This window comes from Phyllostomus hastatus, unplaced genomic scaffold, assembly GCF_019186645.2.
Source record: "Phyllostomus hastatus isolate PE091 unplaced genomic scaffold, TTU_PhHast_1.1 phas_scaffold_501, whole genome shotgun sequence".
In the NCBI taxonomy this organism is placed as follows: Eukaryota; Metazoa; Chordata; class Mammalia; order Chiroptera; family Phyllostomidae; genus Phyllostomus; species Phyllostomus hastatus.
Window position 1 is genome coordinate 15,658,570 of NW_025334033.1, and position 16,789 is coordinate 15,675,358.

At 46.7% G+C, this 16,789-nt stretch overlaps 1 protein-coding gene across 1 annotated transcript in view; it reads right to left on the reverse strand.

Annotated features, from left to right (window-relative positions):
• The window catches only part of SHC4 (SHC adaptor protein 4), a 106,009-nt gene extending 101,285 nt beyond the window's left edge, over positions 1–4,724 (reverse strand). Inside the window, exon 1 of the mRNA XM_045823414.1 lies at positions 3,782–4,724. Within this exon, the coding sequence (XP_045679370.1) occupies positions 3,782–4,366 (585 nt within the window). The 5' untranslated portion in view covers positions 4,367–4,724. The remainder of the gene's footprint in view (positions 1–3,781) is intronic.
• Between the last annotated feature and the right edge of the window lie 12,065 nt (positions 4,725–16,789).

The following is a 16,789-nucleotide window of genomic DNA, read 5'->3' on the forward strand; positions in this document are numbered from 1 at the left end:
AGTCATTAAATGCTTCTCATTTTAGAGACGAGCACACCGGTCACACGGTACGTTTTCCACACTCACTGCAGGCTGTGTGGGGCACCTGGGAGACGTCCAAGTGGGTGTCTGTTGATGGATGAAGTGACTTGGGAAGACCTCATAAAGAAACAAGCCTTAATCTTATGGCGATAATAAACCATTTGGCATTACTGAACAGACTTCATCCACCTCACGACTTTGCTCAGGCCTGGCTGTCCATTTCTGGCCCAGTATGTATCAAAGAACGAGTAGCTAGCCCACCTTCCCTGAGACCTTCAGGGGGTTCAAAGCCTGAGCTTAAATGAAAGTGACTCAAAAATAGGTGCTCAGGATTCATGAAGTGTCTTCAGCTGGACCCAAAGAAGAGTCATTGTAAAATAGCATGTTTAACTCAAAGCCAATGCTAAGTTAGAGTAGATGACAAACACAGTTGCTATTGTGAAGGTAAAACAAGCAAGAAAACAAAATGAACCATGCCATTTTTAAGTCCCCAAAATATAACACCCACCACTGCCTTCCTGACTCCCCCTGCTGTACGGCTCTCCTAGCACTTCCCACACATGGCATGTTAAACTGGCTCGTTTATTCCGTCAGAGCCCGTCTCTGCTCACTGGGGTGCACGTTCCATCAGGGCTCAGGCCTGGTCTCTGTTATTCACTTACGCATCCCCAGGGCCTGGAACAGCTCCTGTCATGTGATCGGTTCACAATACATGGTTGTTGAACAAATGAGTGAATGAATGAACAAGTTCGGGCAGGGAGGGGAGCAGTCATATGATGTGGGTAAGAAAGTAGAATATGCGGCTGCCTTTTGCCCACAAAGTTTTGCCCTTATGCTCTGCCCACCCCCGGCCCCACCATTAAGGACATCTCTCTCCCTTCTCTGCCCTGATTCCATCATCACCAAGTAACCTTTGGTTTCAGTCTTGCTGTGTGTGCGTTCCTATACAGGATCACAATTTTGGTTCGGTGGTTTTTTTTCCCACTGTAAATTACTGGGTTGGCATTTCAGTTTTTAAAAAATTGGTTCACCTCTCAAGTCTGAGGAAGAGAATCTCAGCCAGGATGAAAGCTTGTGGTGAAAGAGCAAAGAATGGCACGAAGGGGCTTGGGCTCTAGATCTAACTGTCCTCTGGGCTTCTGTGTGGCCTTAAAAAATCACTTGTCTGGGCTTCAGTTTCCCCACAGAGGCATTGAACTTGATCACTTCTGAGACCCTTCCATCCTTCAAAATTAGCATTCTATGAGAATTGCCAAAGTAGGCTCCTCCGTGTATTCCGACATCCTGAGAGAGCTGTTATCTGCTATCTTGTGTCACTAACAGCAAAATGGTGTGGTTCACTTGGGTCATGGGTCAGGGGTCAGTTAGCACCGCCGGGAAAAGACAGATGGGATTCTCATTACACACGTAAAATGCCAGTGGAGGCATTCCCCAGGGACAGTGGGGATCACAGAGCAACTCTCTCCACATTTGAAATTGTGCAGGTGCATGGGTGTGGGGTGGTGGAAAGCGGTACAGGAGAGAAGGAGATGCAGAACAGAAGGCAGAGGATGGTCTAGGTGATGGGAAGGCAGGCGCAGAGACCACGGGTTTGGAGAGTCACTCATTTTCCTGTTAGGACCTAGCAGACACTGAAGCTTGACCAACAATAACGTGCCCATGAACTTTCTTTTTAGTAGATACATAAAACTATTTCCACTATGAGCCATGTCATTGTGGTGGAGGGCAAGAGCTGAGTGTGCCATAAATGTATCTTCCTTAGAGGTTTTAGTTCTCCATTTGCCAAGGCTGCTCCAAGCCTGCTTTCTTTGTAAACCTTCCAATGTTCATTATTGGTCTTCCTAGAGATCTTGATTGCCTGTCTGTAATACAGTTATTGGGCCAGCTCTCAAATTTACACCTTCAGATGAGACTTCTCACCTGAGTGCTAGTCTTATATGACTGCCAACCTACAGATGAGTACCACTTAGATATCATTGCTTTAAATGTAACATGTCAAGAGCAAACAGCACAAGTCTCCCCCAATTCACTCAGTTTCTATCACTGGCATCACTAATCTTGTTCTGAGGCTTAAGGTTGAAGGTACTTTTTAATTCTTCACAACCTCCTTCATCAGTAGTCATCCACAACTTCCATAAACAGCACTAACAAACTCACCAGTCTGCCCACTGCTGCATCAGTGTTGTCTCTTCTGTCATTTGTATTATGACCTGAAATGACTGAACCATCCCCACAAACTGTGAGCCTTCTCAGAGTCTCTCTTGTTCATCTCCTTTCTTGCACCTCCACCTTCATCCATGTCTTCATTCTTCTTGCCCAAATTTCCAGAGCATCTTTCTTACTGGCCTTCCAATCTCTAATGTTTCCTTGCTTCAGTCCATCTCAAACAAATCCACAGGTTGATCTCTTTTTTTAAGATTTTATTTATTTATTTTTAGAGAGGGGAAGAGAGAGAGAGAAATATTGATGTGCCAGAGGTACATCGACTGGTTGCTTCTCCCTCGACCCCAGCTGGGGACTTATTCAGCAACCCAGGCCTATATCCTGACCAGGAGGGACTCAAACCTGCAATTCTTTGGTCCATAGGCCGGTACTCAGTCCAGGAGCCACACCAGCCACAGTAGGTTGATCTTTTTGAAACCACTTTCATCAAGTCACAGTTTGCCAATCAGTATTTAAAAACTCATAAGCATTTAAGAGCTTCCATCAAGCAGTCCCTCCTCCCCAAGGCCTATCCATGGTTTTATTCAACTCGTATTTGTTTGAGCACCAACTATGAACCAGCCACTCTCTCTCTCTGCCACCCCCAGCATTCCCCCTTCTCTTCAGTTAAGCCCAGCTTAAGTGATGTTCTCCTACAGCCACCACAGTGATATCTGCCCTTTGGGCTGTGCTCAAACCCTTGCCCTGCCTGGAATCTCTGCCTTTCTGCCAACCCATTTTTGTTCTCTCTTCCAAGATGCACCTTCTCCTAAGGGTTTCTAGTGTGAATGAATGCCAGACCACAACATTTCCCTGTTTCTGAATTTCTAGATATCTATTGCTAAGTATATTTCTCTCATTATTTCACACGCATTCATTGGTTTCAACATAACAATTGATACGTGAGCTCCAGAAGGGCAGGGGCCAAATCTTCTTCTTTTCTTTTACCAGGAACTGGGATGGGCAAGACCAGATGCAAAGCCTGCAAGGACCTTGATTTTGCACACAGCTCATGGACAAGGCCTACTTGTCACAAATAGGCACCAAAGACCTCGGACTAGCTCCTCATACAAGGCTACAGACTTGGCCTTGAGAAGCATTTGTTAAATGCTGAATTAACATTTTTAAATAATTCAGGTTCCTTACACACCATGTATTCCTCTAGCACAAAAATACAATGGCCGGTATTACCTACCAGTTCTCAGTCACTACTCAGATTTGAAATTCTTGACCCTTTCTGGCCAGAATGCTAGGTCCAGGGTGAACAAGAAGGCCCCAACTCTGCTGTCCTTATAAGAAGTTGCCCCTATACCTGGCAACTACCCACAAGTTAACACCAGTTCATGCCCTTGAACCAAAGTTGTCCGACCCAGTACAAGCCAGGCATTTGCAGAACCTGAAGGCCCAGCTCCCCTCCTTCCTTCCGTCCAGCTGCACAGCGTCTTGTCCAAAGCTAGTCCATAGCCTAATGATGAGCAGCCCGTGCAGAAAGCAGAGAAGCTGCCCCTTTCCCCAGGAGTTCTTAGGAGTGCGGAGAAAGGAATAGAAATGGACTTACCTTCACATAGTAGTTCATGCCCATGCCCAACAGGTGCTGCAGGAAGTGCTTGTCCTGCTTGCTCCCCGGGGTTGGCGCCCCAGGGCCCGGAAGGGGGCGAGCATCGGGAGTCACAGCGGTTGCCCTGTGCCTCACCACGTCCTGCTGCGGTGGGGGTGCAGACCCGGACCTATTTAGACTGGTTTCGGGGGAAGCCGGGCTGCTGGGAGCCGGATCTTGGCTTTCCTGGAGCTTCAGGCGGGGTACCTCTTTGGTACCCAAGCAAAAGTTTTTCAGACTCAGCAAGGTAGCTGGGTTGGCTAGCTTCACGCTGGCCATACGCGGGATCAAGGTGCACAGTGGGGTGGGGCTCTCTTGGGACGCCAAGGTGGCATCTTCAGTCGGCAAGTGAGGTGCCAGAGCGGGGTAAGGAGGCTGAGGCGATCCCTTGCTCCCGACGGAGCCTCCGGAACTGCCTTCGTCCAAGGACGTGATGGACTCGTTCCGAAAGCGGCTGTATTTGGCCCTGTGCAGCATCCCTGGGTGCCCGAAGAGTCCTACATACAGCACGAGACCTGCCAAGCTGTCCTGACCGCGTTCTCGCATAGCCTTGGCAGTGTTGAAACAGGATACTGTTGCATAAATCGTCTCGTAGTCTGCTAGATAAACGGTCCAGAAAACAAATGCCTCAACGCCCCATGCAACTCTCGGAGGCCACCTCTCCAGCGCTGCTCCCGAGCCCTTCGGGATGACAGCGGAGAGGGAAAACGCCTCCCCAGCCTTCAGTCCCTCCCTGGCCCAGGCAGCAGCACCCGGTGTTCTCGCCTCGGATTCCTTCCTGGGAGAGCCTGTGTCCAGGCTCGTGGAGGCGGGGATCACCCAAGGCCAACTCTTAGGCACAGAACTGGCCGAGCACCGGCCACCCGGTCCCGCCGCATCTCCAGTGGTGCGGGAGCGAGCACAATTATTTAGCGCCCCCCACCTCCAGCCACCCCTCTGCGCACAGGAACTTTCAAACCTGCTCCCTCCGGTTCCCACAGGGCGGGGCAATGACTGGCCTATTAACCCTTTATTTGTTCCAACGATTGTTCATTTGAAAAAAAAAATGAAAGAAAAGATGTACAGGAGCCGAGGGCCTTCTGCCTGAGTTCGTTGATTCTGATGGCTGCCCTCTCTTGAAAGATTTCGTCTTGCATCCTGTCCAGGCCACAAGCCAGCAATACTAGTGACCGGAGCTGCTCGGCATTATTTCAAGGACTTGCGACAGCTCGGTGTTCCTCAGACCCCCTCCCAGCCCGCCCGCCCTCGCTCAGAGCGCCCCTCCTTCCTGCACAGTCTCAGAGCCTCTGTCAGCAGCGGGAGCGCTTTGGCAGCAGAAGGCTGAGATGTGCGGGATGATACGCAGAGTGTTGAAATTTTTATGAATGAACCTTGCTGAATGAATTTCTGTCTGTGTGTGCAAGCTAATAAATCTGTGAATGAAGCTGAGAATAGCTGTAATTGACTGATGGGCTCAGGGGTGCTTGGTTTTTATCCAATCAGGCAGCAGCGTGGTGACTCATGCACCATAAATACACTAAGCTAGTAGCCAGGAGAAATAAAGCTGGAGGGAGAGGAGGGAGAGATTCTGTTTTGTGATATCCGATGAAGGGGTTAAAAGGAAAGGCGAACATTTACTATAAATCATCAGTCAGCTGGGCAGCAGCAGGTTAAAAGGTCTATTTCCTTCTTTGCGGAGATGGCCAGGAAAGCCAAGCAGAAGAGCTGAAAATTAGATCCATTGTTCTACAGATATTAGGACATATGGTACATAACTCCTGTGGGAAGCCAGTGATGCATTTTTCTTAGAAACATAGTTCTTTTTTTATTGATTGCTGGTTTCATCTCCCATCTGGTGCAACTTCCTGTACCTATCAAATGCATTCTGAAGACGTGATGACAACTGCAAGAGGCTTAGCACACAGGAAGCCAGGAAGGAAGCCAGGAGGGGGAAATGCAGGTTCTTTCAGGAATGAAAGAGGAAACTGCTGAATTCTGGGAGGATGTGCAGATCGCTTATCGGAAGAAACAAGAAAAATCTCTGCTGAAGGTTACATTTCTTGGTGGGCCAAGGCCCTTGTGTCTGAAATTGTTCAATGAAAAATTGACCACCACAGGAATCAGGGATGCCACCTTCATTGTCTTATTGCCCATAAGGCTCCAATCAGCTCCTGTGTATTCATGACATTCGTGGCCTGAGCTCCTTTGGGATCCAAACACAGGTTCTGGATTAAGTGGTTGCTTATGACCGGCCAAAAAGGCGTCCACGCTGGCTTCCTGCTCCCCCACAGAAATGACGTGCCTCTTCACATCTTGTCTGCCAAACCTGTCAGGATGTGTTTTCCCTTGGGCAGGCCCTTTTGCATCTTCAGAAACCTTGCCTTTAATCCTTGCTGACCTCCTCTCCCAGCCCCAACACCTCCTCCTGGCAAAGCTGAGGGGTGTAGTTAAATCTGCTGTAAGTCACATCCTCGGGGTTAAACAGACAGGCTCTGGACAAGGTTGGGAAGTGATCTTCCTCTTTTTCGTTTTTCCCCTTCTCTCTCCTCCCCTCCCAGGGACCCTTTCCTTGCTATCACAAGCCCCACACTATGCTGCTTGAGAAAGTTACTTTACCACTCTGCTCCTGAATGCCCTCATGTGTTAGGAGTAGCTCTCTATTGGACATATTATGAGGGTTCACGAGCTCATTCCAATTCTGGTAAAGCACTTGGCACCATGCTCCACATAGTGCCTGGCTCATAAGTACCTGTCAGGCAGTGTAAAGGAAGGCCATTTGAATGAGGGCCACCTGCCCCGGAAGCTGGTACTCTTACCCCCTACAGTCTATGTACACCTGTCTAGGCTATTAAGAGAGAAATCTGCACAAATTAGAACCCAAGAATGTCAACACTGTCCAAAACAGAAATTTTTTTGTAAAATTTTGTGGGCCTGGAACAATAGAAGCCCACCTGGCTGGTGTAAATCCTTGCTGAGGTCTTTATGGCTGGAGGGGAGGGCGTCTGATGGGTGAGGGTGCCCAAGGGAGCCGGGTACCCAAGTGCGCACCTCACCAGCCACATTCCAGGGGCTCTGACCGGCCCACATTCCTCAGGTGGAGTAAGTCCTAGGAGGGTGGGAGCGGAGGGGAACCAGGTGGGGCCAGATAAGTTAAGAAAGCAGCCACAGCCACCACCACAGGCTGCTGCTGTCCCTGGGAAAACTAGAGACCTTGGCTGTCCTAGGCAGCTCTGCCAGGGCCTTTTATGGGGGTGAGAGAACCCAGAGCTGCAACTGGGGAGCTGGGAAACAGCCTCAAGGCCACGCCAGCCCAGCAGAGCAGCTATCAGCACAAAGGCCGGGGCTAAAACGCTGCCCGCAGTCCAGGAAAAGGCTCCTTCATTGTGTGGATTTTTATTCCAGGTAGGTGGGTGGGCAAAGCAAAAGGTTCTCTTTTTTCCAGGACATTAGAATATCGTTTTCAAATAGTAATGATGAAAATAACATTAATAAAAGCTACTAGTTATGGAGTGCAAGTCAGTTTACCTGTGTTCAAAAAAATTCAGCCAAATAATCTGAAGATCTGATTGATTTTATTAAACAATTTGGTCAGCATCCCAACCTGCAGCTAGCAAGGTCTCCCACGGGTTGTACAAAATGGAGGTCTTTCCGGGAAGCAGGGTGAGACAAGGGATTTATCAGCCAGGAAGAAAAGAAAGGATTGTTTGGGGACAGGGACATATTTTCTTGGAGGAAATGGAAGGGGATGGGTTTTTATTATGTAGGTTGCCCCTTCTTTCTGTGGGGGATGGAGAAGGCCAGTGAGACCGATTTCTTTACTAGGGCTTGACCAGAAAATTCTGTACTGGTTGATTAAGATTCTGTTTCTGGGAAAGGTTGAAACTGCAAATAGATCAGGTATGAAATCTAGGTTTGGTATCATGGGCTTTTACACAAGTGATGCTATTTGGGGCCTGTGGGGGGTTTTTTCTTTAACACCTGCATTCTTGTTTAATAACCATTATAATCGCTTTTGGAGGCTGGGACTGTTTTCATCACGGCCTTACACGTGTGGAAAGAGACTCAGAGCAAGTTCAGTGACTTGGCCCAAGTCCCCTGGTGGCTGAGCGATGATGCTGGGGCCCCTCCAGCAGCTCTGCCTGGCTGCCAAGCCTGAGCTGCAACCACTGTGCTCTGCTGCCTCCCAGGGCACCAAAGAGGTCAAGTCCAGATCCCAGGACTGTCCTCTCCACGCTGCAGGATAGCCCACAGTTGAGGCTGAGTTCACAGTAAGCCACCAGGTTTACTGGCTTGTCTCAGCCCCACAGCCAGTCAGGGGCGGGTCTAGGGTAGAACCAAGCGTCGATTCACTCTAACCACATGTCCTGTCCACTGGGATACCAGCCAGCACATGCAAGAACCTAACTCACACTTGGCGCTCACTAACTGTTAGTGCTTGCTCTCTCTCAGACTCCTTGGAGATCATATCTATACCATTCACCCTAAATACCTTACAGGATTGCCAGGAGTAAGAGCATGAATAATTGATAAGAAAAGCATTATTGTCATTAAACCATCAGAGCCCCATTAACCCCCTCACATCATTTCCTTGGAAGCAAGGCTCTGTTTAGACCATTGTGGTATATGCCTCCTTTGCTTCGAGACATCCCTACTCCAAGGACACCTGCTATGAACCAAAATGCCAATTTTTAAGGACCAGCCGGCTGTGACCAGGCTTCCTGGAAGGAATGGGCAGGTTCAAGGAAGACCTGGGTCAGGCTGGGACATAACACAATAGTATTAGCCGGGTCCCGCCAGGATCCCTTAGAGGAGTTGGGGAGAAGGGGACCTAGGCAAAAACGCCTGCCCAACTTTGGAAGATAACCCAATGTGGGATTTGGGGTGGAGGAAGGGTGTGCTAGGGAGCATAGGGAAGTGGAAACAGAACAAGACAGAAATAACTCTGGGGGAATGTAGGCCGATTGCTACTTTGGAACAAAAATGGAGCAGGTGGCATCAGAGTGCCACAGCACCAGACACCGAATACCATTTCTATCACAAAGCAGAGCTACTCCTGAAGAAGTTTCCTGAGGATGAGTCCAACAGCCCGTCAGTGAGGGTGGAAAACACTGTGGAAGCTGTATTTCAGGAAAAAAAATCTACAAGACAATATGTATATGAAGCTCTTATCAGAGAACAAAATAGCATTTTGAGGATGGGAGAGTGACAAGTATGGAAGGGGTGAGTCTCTGAGAGTCAGAGCTGCGCATCATAGCAATGGAGGCAGCTCCATGTCCCCGAGCGCTGCCATTAAAGCAACACTTCCCTTTCCCTTCTGATCGAAACATTTATGGTTGTTTCAGTCTTCCACCTTTGCAGGTAAACAGCTCTCTGATGGCTGCTGTTGGTCTGAACTGGCTCTCCTGGAACCAGGACCAGCTAGAAATAGATGTTTTCCCATCTGGGAAAATGAGATAATGTCCTAGGAAGTGCTATGTAAAGAGTTAGACATCATGTGGATAAAGAGTAGATGAGTTACTTTGGGTTAGGTTCAGTTGCAAATAACATAAAAATTCAAAAGAACAGTGGTTTAAACAAAAAATTTACTTCCCTGGAAGTGGAAAGTTTAGTCATAGTATCAGCTCTTGGCCATCCTTAAAGTATCTCTCTTCTCCTCATAGTCCAAAAGGGCTGATGGAGCTCCAGCCATTTAAGCTGCATTCCAGGCAGCACAAAGGATGAAAGGACACAGAAGGACATGCCTACTCTCTTTAAAGCAACATCCTGGAAGCCCAACAGAATGTTTCCAGTGACAACACATTAGCCAGAACTTACTCATATGGCTGCACCAAGCTGTAGGTGAAAACAAAGTGTTCATCTGAGGGTCGAGCTTTTCGTCTGAGTACATGGCTGCCGCACATCAAACCAGAGTCTGTTACTAGGGAAGGAGCAAGGAATGGGCACTATGGGAGACAACAGCATCTCTGCTGTCATATTATTTTCAGAAGACCATCCACCTAGATGGATTGTAACACTAGGATAGGATATTGCTTCTCAGCTTTTTGGCTAAGCTCAAGTGTGGTAAAGGTAGCACAGGAGAAAAATATTCTTGGTCAGTGTGGCCCATTCTTCTCTTTTATTATACACACACACATGAAGCTTAAAAATGAGCCATGGAGCCCTGGCTGGTGTTGACCAGTGGACTGAGTGCTGGCCTGCAAACAGAGAGGTTGAGGGTTCAATTCCCTATCTGGGTATATGCTTGGGTTGCCGGCCAGGTCCCCTGTTAGGACGTGGGATAGGCAGCCAATTGATGGACCTCTTGAGCATCGATGTTTCTATCCCTCTCTTTCTCCCTCCCTTCCCGTCTCTCTAAAAACAAACAAACAAACAAACATTTTTTTAAAAATGAACCATGGGAAAACATGAGCTGTCAGAACAGAAGCTTTCCTCTGCATGAGACTGGTAGGGTGTATAGGCCTCTGAGAAGTGACCAGGTGCTTCTTCGGCCAGCATCAGGCAGCGACAGGAAGTGCATCCGGGCCGCCGCTGATGGCAGTCTGAGTGGTTCATGGGCTCGGGGTACCTCACAGGAAAAAGTGAGTGGGTGCTGAACATGGGGTCAAAGTACAGTCATCAGGGGGCGTCTGACTCAGGAGTGGGATCCAATTCTAATTACGGACTGGCAAGAGAAAAAGGCAGAGGCCAGGCCCTGGACAGATTTAAACTCTTATGAGTTGGCTAACCCAAACTTCATTTCCAACCCTTCTTTTTCCTTTGCCCACCTCTACTAGGAAAAACTAAACACTTAATTTCTCAGGCTTCCTTGCAACTGCAGGGAGAAGTAAAATGTGAGAGGAAAGAGAGAAACTGAGGAAACAACCATTGCACAAAAAAAGAACCAGGGTTTGATAGTTTTGAAAACTCTCAGACTATCTGGATTTCAAAAGATGCTAAAATTAAGATTCGCTGTCAGGAATACGTGTTCTGCAGGAAAAGCCAAGGGCACGACACCTCTGACAGATCAGAAGGTTGGAGTATAAAATCATTATGAAGGGCTCTTAGACGAAGTGTGTGCCTCACAAATACCCTCCGTCACACTCGAGAGCTTAAGGCCTGTTCTCTCAGCCATGGCAGCAAAAGCCAAAAATAGAGGTGGGATTATCTCTCAAAGGTCTGGGAATGAGACTCTTGTCTAATGAAGTAAATCCCCATGACATAAATGAGGGACACACCAGGTTCTTGAGAATGTCCTGCCAGCAGAAACACTGCCCAGGGGATGGAGCCACAGGTCCAAAGGATTATTCCAAGACCTTTAAACCTAGTGGAATTTGTTCAGCTGTATTCAGAAATTACTTGAGAAGAATGTCTCTTTTTTTGCTTTCAATTTTCTTCCTGTTTGAACTGTAATACCTCTAACTGTTATCCTATGCCTGCCCCACCATTATATTTTGCGAGCAGACAGTTTGTTCCCTCAGTTCACAGGTCCCCAGGATGGCTCCTTCCCAGAACTTCACCCACACCTGATATAGTCGATGGATTTGGGTCTTTTCAGCTGATGAGATTTTGGACTCTGAGTTGATGCTATAATAGGTTGACACCTTGGGGACCTTGGCATGAGGTGAATGTATTTTTGCATGTGGGACAGATGTGAACCTAAGTGGCCTGAGGATGGACTTACCTAAAGGAAGTTAAAATATTAAATCTGTGCTGTTTAATCTACTAAGTTTGTGGTTTTATTTTTGTTTGTTTTTGGCAGCCACAGAAACAAATACAGATACTTTGTACTGAGTGGGAGGGGGAAGAATTTTTGCACCCTGAGATAAATAAGCCTCAGCGGCAACCAAAATAAATCAGTAAATATATAAACGGGAAGAAAGCTTGCCCCCCTTTAACTCTAGCCCCCCAAATAAATGATATCTGAAGCCCGTCTTGCACCTTACGGACTCCCTAACCAGACGGTTGTGCAGGCTGTGGAGTGAAGCTGTGGGCCGGCCTCTGCGCAGGCGACGCTCAGGGCGGAGCAGCGTTGCTGTTCCTCCTCCGCGAACAGACTAACTGCAGACTCGGCGATCTTGCGTTTCTCCGTTTCAGTAGCGCTGTATTTTACATTTTGCACGCCAGTCTTTCTAAAGCTTGGGTTCCCTGCAGAACCTCCTTATACAGTAAACAATTTTTCCATTCAAAATGTGTCTCTGAATGTTCTTTTCACACAGTCTACGCCATTTGGGCAGATGACTTCACCTCGCAAAGCCCTGGTCTCTCTTCAACTGCTCAAAAATTATAATAATGCTACCTGATACGTGGCATTACCATAAGGACTAAATGGATGTGTGGCACACAGCAGGCCATCATATGAGATAATCATTATTACTGTATTAGAGCAGAGGCCCAAAGGAGGAGCAGAACTAAATAATAGCGAGGTTGAATGGATAATGAGCCCATACGTTCTAATCTGGAGCTCTTAAAAATTTCTCTAAATTAGTCCTGGCTGGTGTGGCTCCGCGGATTGAGTACCAGCTTGCAAACCAAAGGGTCACTGGTTCTATTCTTAGGGCACATGTCTGGGTTTCAGGCCAGGGTCCCCGTTGGGGGCGTGTGAGAGGCAACTACACATTGATGTTTCTCTCCCTCTCTTTCTCCCTCCCTTCCCCTCTGTCTAAAAATAAATAAGTAAAATCTTAAAAAAATTTTTTCTAAATTGTGTTTTCAAAAGAGTTCTTCTCTTTTAGAGATACATATGGAAATACTGAATGAAGCAGTAATATGAGTATTGAAATCTACTTTAAAATAATCTGGCAGAGAAGAAAAAGTGGCGGACGTGGGGCGCGAATGAAGCAAAATTGGCTGCATGTTGGTAATGGTTGAAGCCGGGTGATGGATACATGGGGATTAACGGCACTCTACATTTGCAGAGCCTGGAATAACGTTGCTCCTACAGCTGAAGCACGGATGTCCCTGCAAAAAGCGGGGCTGGGGAAGGGCACAAAAGAGGGTAGACAAACTATCCCATACTCTCTGCTCACATGGGGCTTCTCAGGAGAGAGCAGGACATGAGCACTGTGAAGTGTGGGCCAGGTCATCTGTGCTTCTCAGGACTGTAGGGTTAATGCTAGGAGGTGTTTCCAGTCTGATGTTCCACTCCTGAAACAGGTATTTAAGAAATGTGCTGCCCTGGCTGGTGTGGCTCAGTGGATGGAGCACCAGCCTGTGAACCAAAGGGTCAGTGGTTCAATTCCCAATCAGGGCACATGCCTGGGTTGTGGGCCAGGTTCTTGGTTGGGAGGGTGTGAGAAGCAACCAGTCAATACACCTCTTATACATTGATGTTCTTCTGCCTCTCTTTCTCCCTCCCTTCCCATCTCTCTAAAAATAAAATCCTAAAATCTTTAAAAAAGAAAAATTAAAAAAACAAGAAATTTGCTTTATCTTCCTGATCCTCCATTTCTACAAAGTAAAATAAGTGTGAGGAATGTATATTCTTTGCCATAGTCTTGGGCAGTTGGCCGTTCACGGCTCTAAAAAGCCATGGCCCGCTCACTGCTCTGTGGGCTGCTCGTGGCAGTGGCATATTGTAATTGAAGAGGGGGCCTGCGGGTGAACCACACCGTTGTGCTCTAGACTACAACGTAAAGGAGAGGTTTCCCAATGCATGTTTTTCTTCAACAATCATACACATGTCCATAAATTCTATTAATAACCAACGCACTGCCAAACCTCAGTTTTTCTTGCTAGCCCAAACTCAGAGTTCCAGATTCAACCTTCTTCAAGACAGTCTTCAAACTCAACAGGTCAGAACGACAGTCTTTCTATCTCGATCACCAGCAGCATCTTCCAGTCCGTCCCCCTGTCATCCCAGACCCCACATCTCATCACCAAGTCTGTCCATTGAACTGGCTTTTGACATTACACTTCATTTTCCATTCACACAACTTCACATAAGGGTCAAGCCCTGGTCATCTTTCCCCGAGACTCTCCTTCCATCCATCTAATACACGCTTATCTGAATTATCTTTCTTTCTAGTTAAAAAATATGATCACATCAGTTCCTAGGTTAAAATCGTTTATGACTACTATGATTCACAGGATCAAATTCCAATCCTTCACCATGGCTAATCCCAACCAACTTTTCAACCTCTTCTCCAATCATTATTCCTTATAAATCCTATTTCTAGTAAACCATGCTACTGGCTAATATTAAGGGACAAAGAAATTACATGACAAAATGAAGGTATTCTGGGACAACTGTCTTGAGAATTTTGGTTAATCCCTCTACCCCTTGCACTCTCTCCCTCATCTTCCTCAGATTTCAAATATTGAGTTTTCCAACTTCTCAAAACCTGTTCAGATTGTTCGAGCACACTGAAGGAGACGACTGATAACATCTTATAGTGGTATTGGCGGTGACCACCTTTAAATAGATTTTATTCAGCTCATCAAAGAGGGAATGAACCAGCCACAGGGTAAATAAAGGTGGTTCAGATCAGATTTTACAGTCTACCAGGAAAGGCGATATAAAGTACTTTTGCCAAGTTAGAGATGAAACCATAACCTTTGTGGTTATTGTTTCTACCAGATAAAAAGTATTTGCCTCTATTCCAGACGAGCTCCACCAGGTAACATGTAACTTTATAGTCTGAGTCCTTAGTTAACAGTCAAAAGTAAAATAAAGACACTACTTTCCCCTGGGTCATTAAATAATTCTTGACTGACCCTGTTAAACAATGCTTCAGTATAAAATTGAAAAGACCTACGGTCTGTCTTCTTACCTTATTTCCAAATTTTTAATGATTTTTTTTCAAACACATCAACTGATGAGATAAAACTGGAGGAATTTCAGGAATCAATTGGTAGATAGATGAGAGTAGATAGGGATTCAAAAATATGCTCTTCCCTTTAAAATCACTAGTAACAATAGCTTTGCTGGTAAAGCAAACTGAAACTAGGGAGGAATCTCACTGAAAGGTTAATCCCCTCTTATGAGTTCAATGATTTTTAGATCAAAGATACAATTCGAGCCCCGGAGTTTACTCTGGCAACTCAAGTTTAGCCAAGACTTTGAAAAGCAACTATTTCCTAGAAGAACCACAAAGGTAACCTGGGTACACAGATGCAGTCTGGACGAGGGGAACCCCTGGTTCTGGAGAAGACAGGCTTGAATGTGAGTCCTAGTTCAACCACTTCTCAGCTGACAGCCCGAAACTCTTCCCACACAGGCAAGTGGGCGATCATGGGGGTCAAAAACAGTAGAGAAAGGTTCCCAAATGTCGGTTCCCAAACCAATGCTTGTCTATGAAAAGGTTTTGTCGGTTTATATAAAAATAGTGGTAATTTTAAATTACCCTAGGGGGAGAGGTGGACCTTATTGTAAGAGTTTTTATAAAATTAAATGTAAATACTGTATTTTCAAAAACAAATTCATAGATACAGATAACAAACAGATTGGTGGTTATCAGAGGGGCAGGGAGTGGGGGGAAATGAAATGGGTAAAGGGGGTAGACTATGTGCTGACGGATGGAAACTAGACTTTTGGTGGTGAGCATACAATAATAATAGAGTACACAGATACGGAATTATAAAGTTGTATACCTGGAATTTATACAATGTTATTAACCCATTTTACCTCAATTTAAAACACCTGTTTTGTATTTTGAAATTGTCTTTTCTATTCTTTGTGTGTAGCAAAAATGCCTATTTTATTATAAAATAATGGTAATCATAAACAGTAGTTTCTTTTAGATGGTTTTACAGTCAAAATTGACAACTCTGCCCTGGCTGGTATAGCTCAGTGGATTCAGCGTGGGCTGCGAACCAAAAGGTCAAAAGTGAAAGGTTTTCTTAGGCTCTGCCAAGGAATAAATGCCAATCAGTCACAAAGTCAGGCAGTATAGAGCTTTATTGGAGTTTGCGCACTGGGCGAGGTTCCCCTGTCCGCCAGGTGGGGCCGACAAGCTGCGCCCAAACGGGGAATAGGGCGTGGTTTTATTTTGGGTTGGCTCTCTCCGTGGGAGCTGGGGATTGGTCCCTTTTGAACAAAGTGGCAATATATTATTGGTGGTTCTCTTTGGGCTCAGGTTGCCCTGCGGATATCTGCTTTGGCAAAGCCCGCCCTTTCGGCTCCCTGGGTTGATCTCAGGGGTCTTTTCTGGGTTGTAGTTCGGCCACCATTTTGTCCTGCCCTGCCCATCCTGACAGCAAGTTCAATTCCCAGTCTAGGGCATACGCCGGGGGTGTGAGCCAGGTCCCCAGTGGGGGGCTCAAGAGAGGCAACCACACATTGATGTTTCTCTCCCTCTCTTTCTCCCTCCCTTCCTCTCTCTCTAAAAATAAATAAATAAAATCTTTCAAAAACAAGTTGGCAACTCCATGTTTATCTCCAACTCTTTGATACTGCTCTGGGAACCACTGCAAGAGTCTGTGAATCTACTTCGTGACTAAAAGTATGGCACAAAATGAGCTGTTATTTACTGTGATCTCTGAAAGTGCCACCGCTTGAGTGGTGATGAAAACGTCATCCAGCTGGTCCTAAAGGTTCCCAAGGAGTCCACCCTGAAGCAGCCGTCCCCTGGGAGTAGCTGGGCCAGGCCTCTCACAGAGAAAGACCTCTGGGCCAAGGGGCAGCAGAGCGCCTCTGGGTTAACCCCTGGCCCTCTCTTTAAGGAGGGTAATTTCACCCCTGAAGACCTCTACTTCCAGTGGGGAAAAAAGTGTATAGTATGATAGGACTCTCCTGCTTTAGTGGCTAAGGAACCAACCACCCTGGCCTAAGTATCAGTGATGAAAGAGAAAAATCTAGTTTGCTGCAGGAAAGTGGGGAGAGCAGAGAAAAGGAGGGCTTGGTGCTCCTATTTGGAAAACTTTGTGGGGTTGAAAGAGCTATGAATTGCCAGGACAGCATGATACAGCAGTGTGTCCAGAAAAGCTGGGACAGCCCAGGACTTTGGTCAGGATAAGTGGAGCTGCCCTGGCTGGCATGGCTCAGTGGATTGGGTACCAGTCTGCAAACCGAAG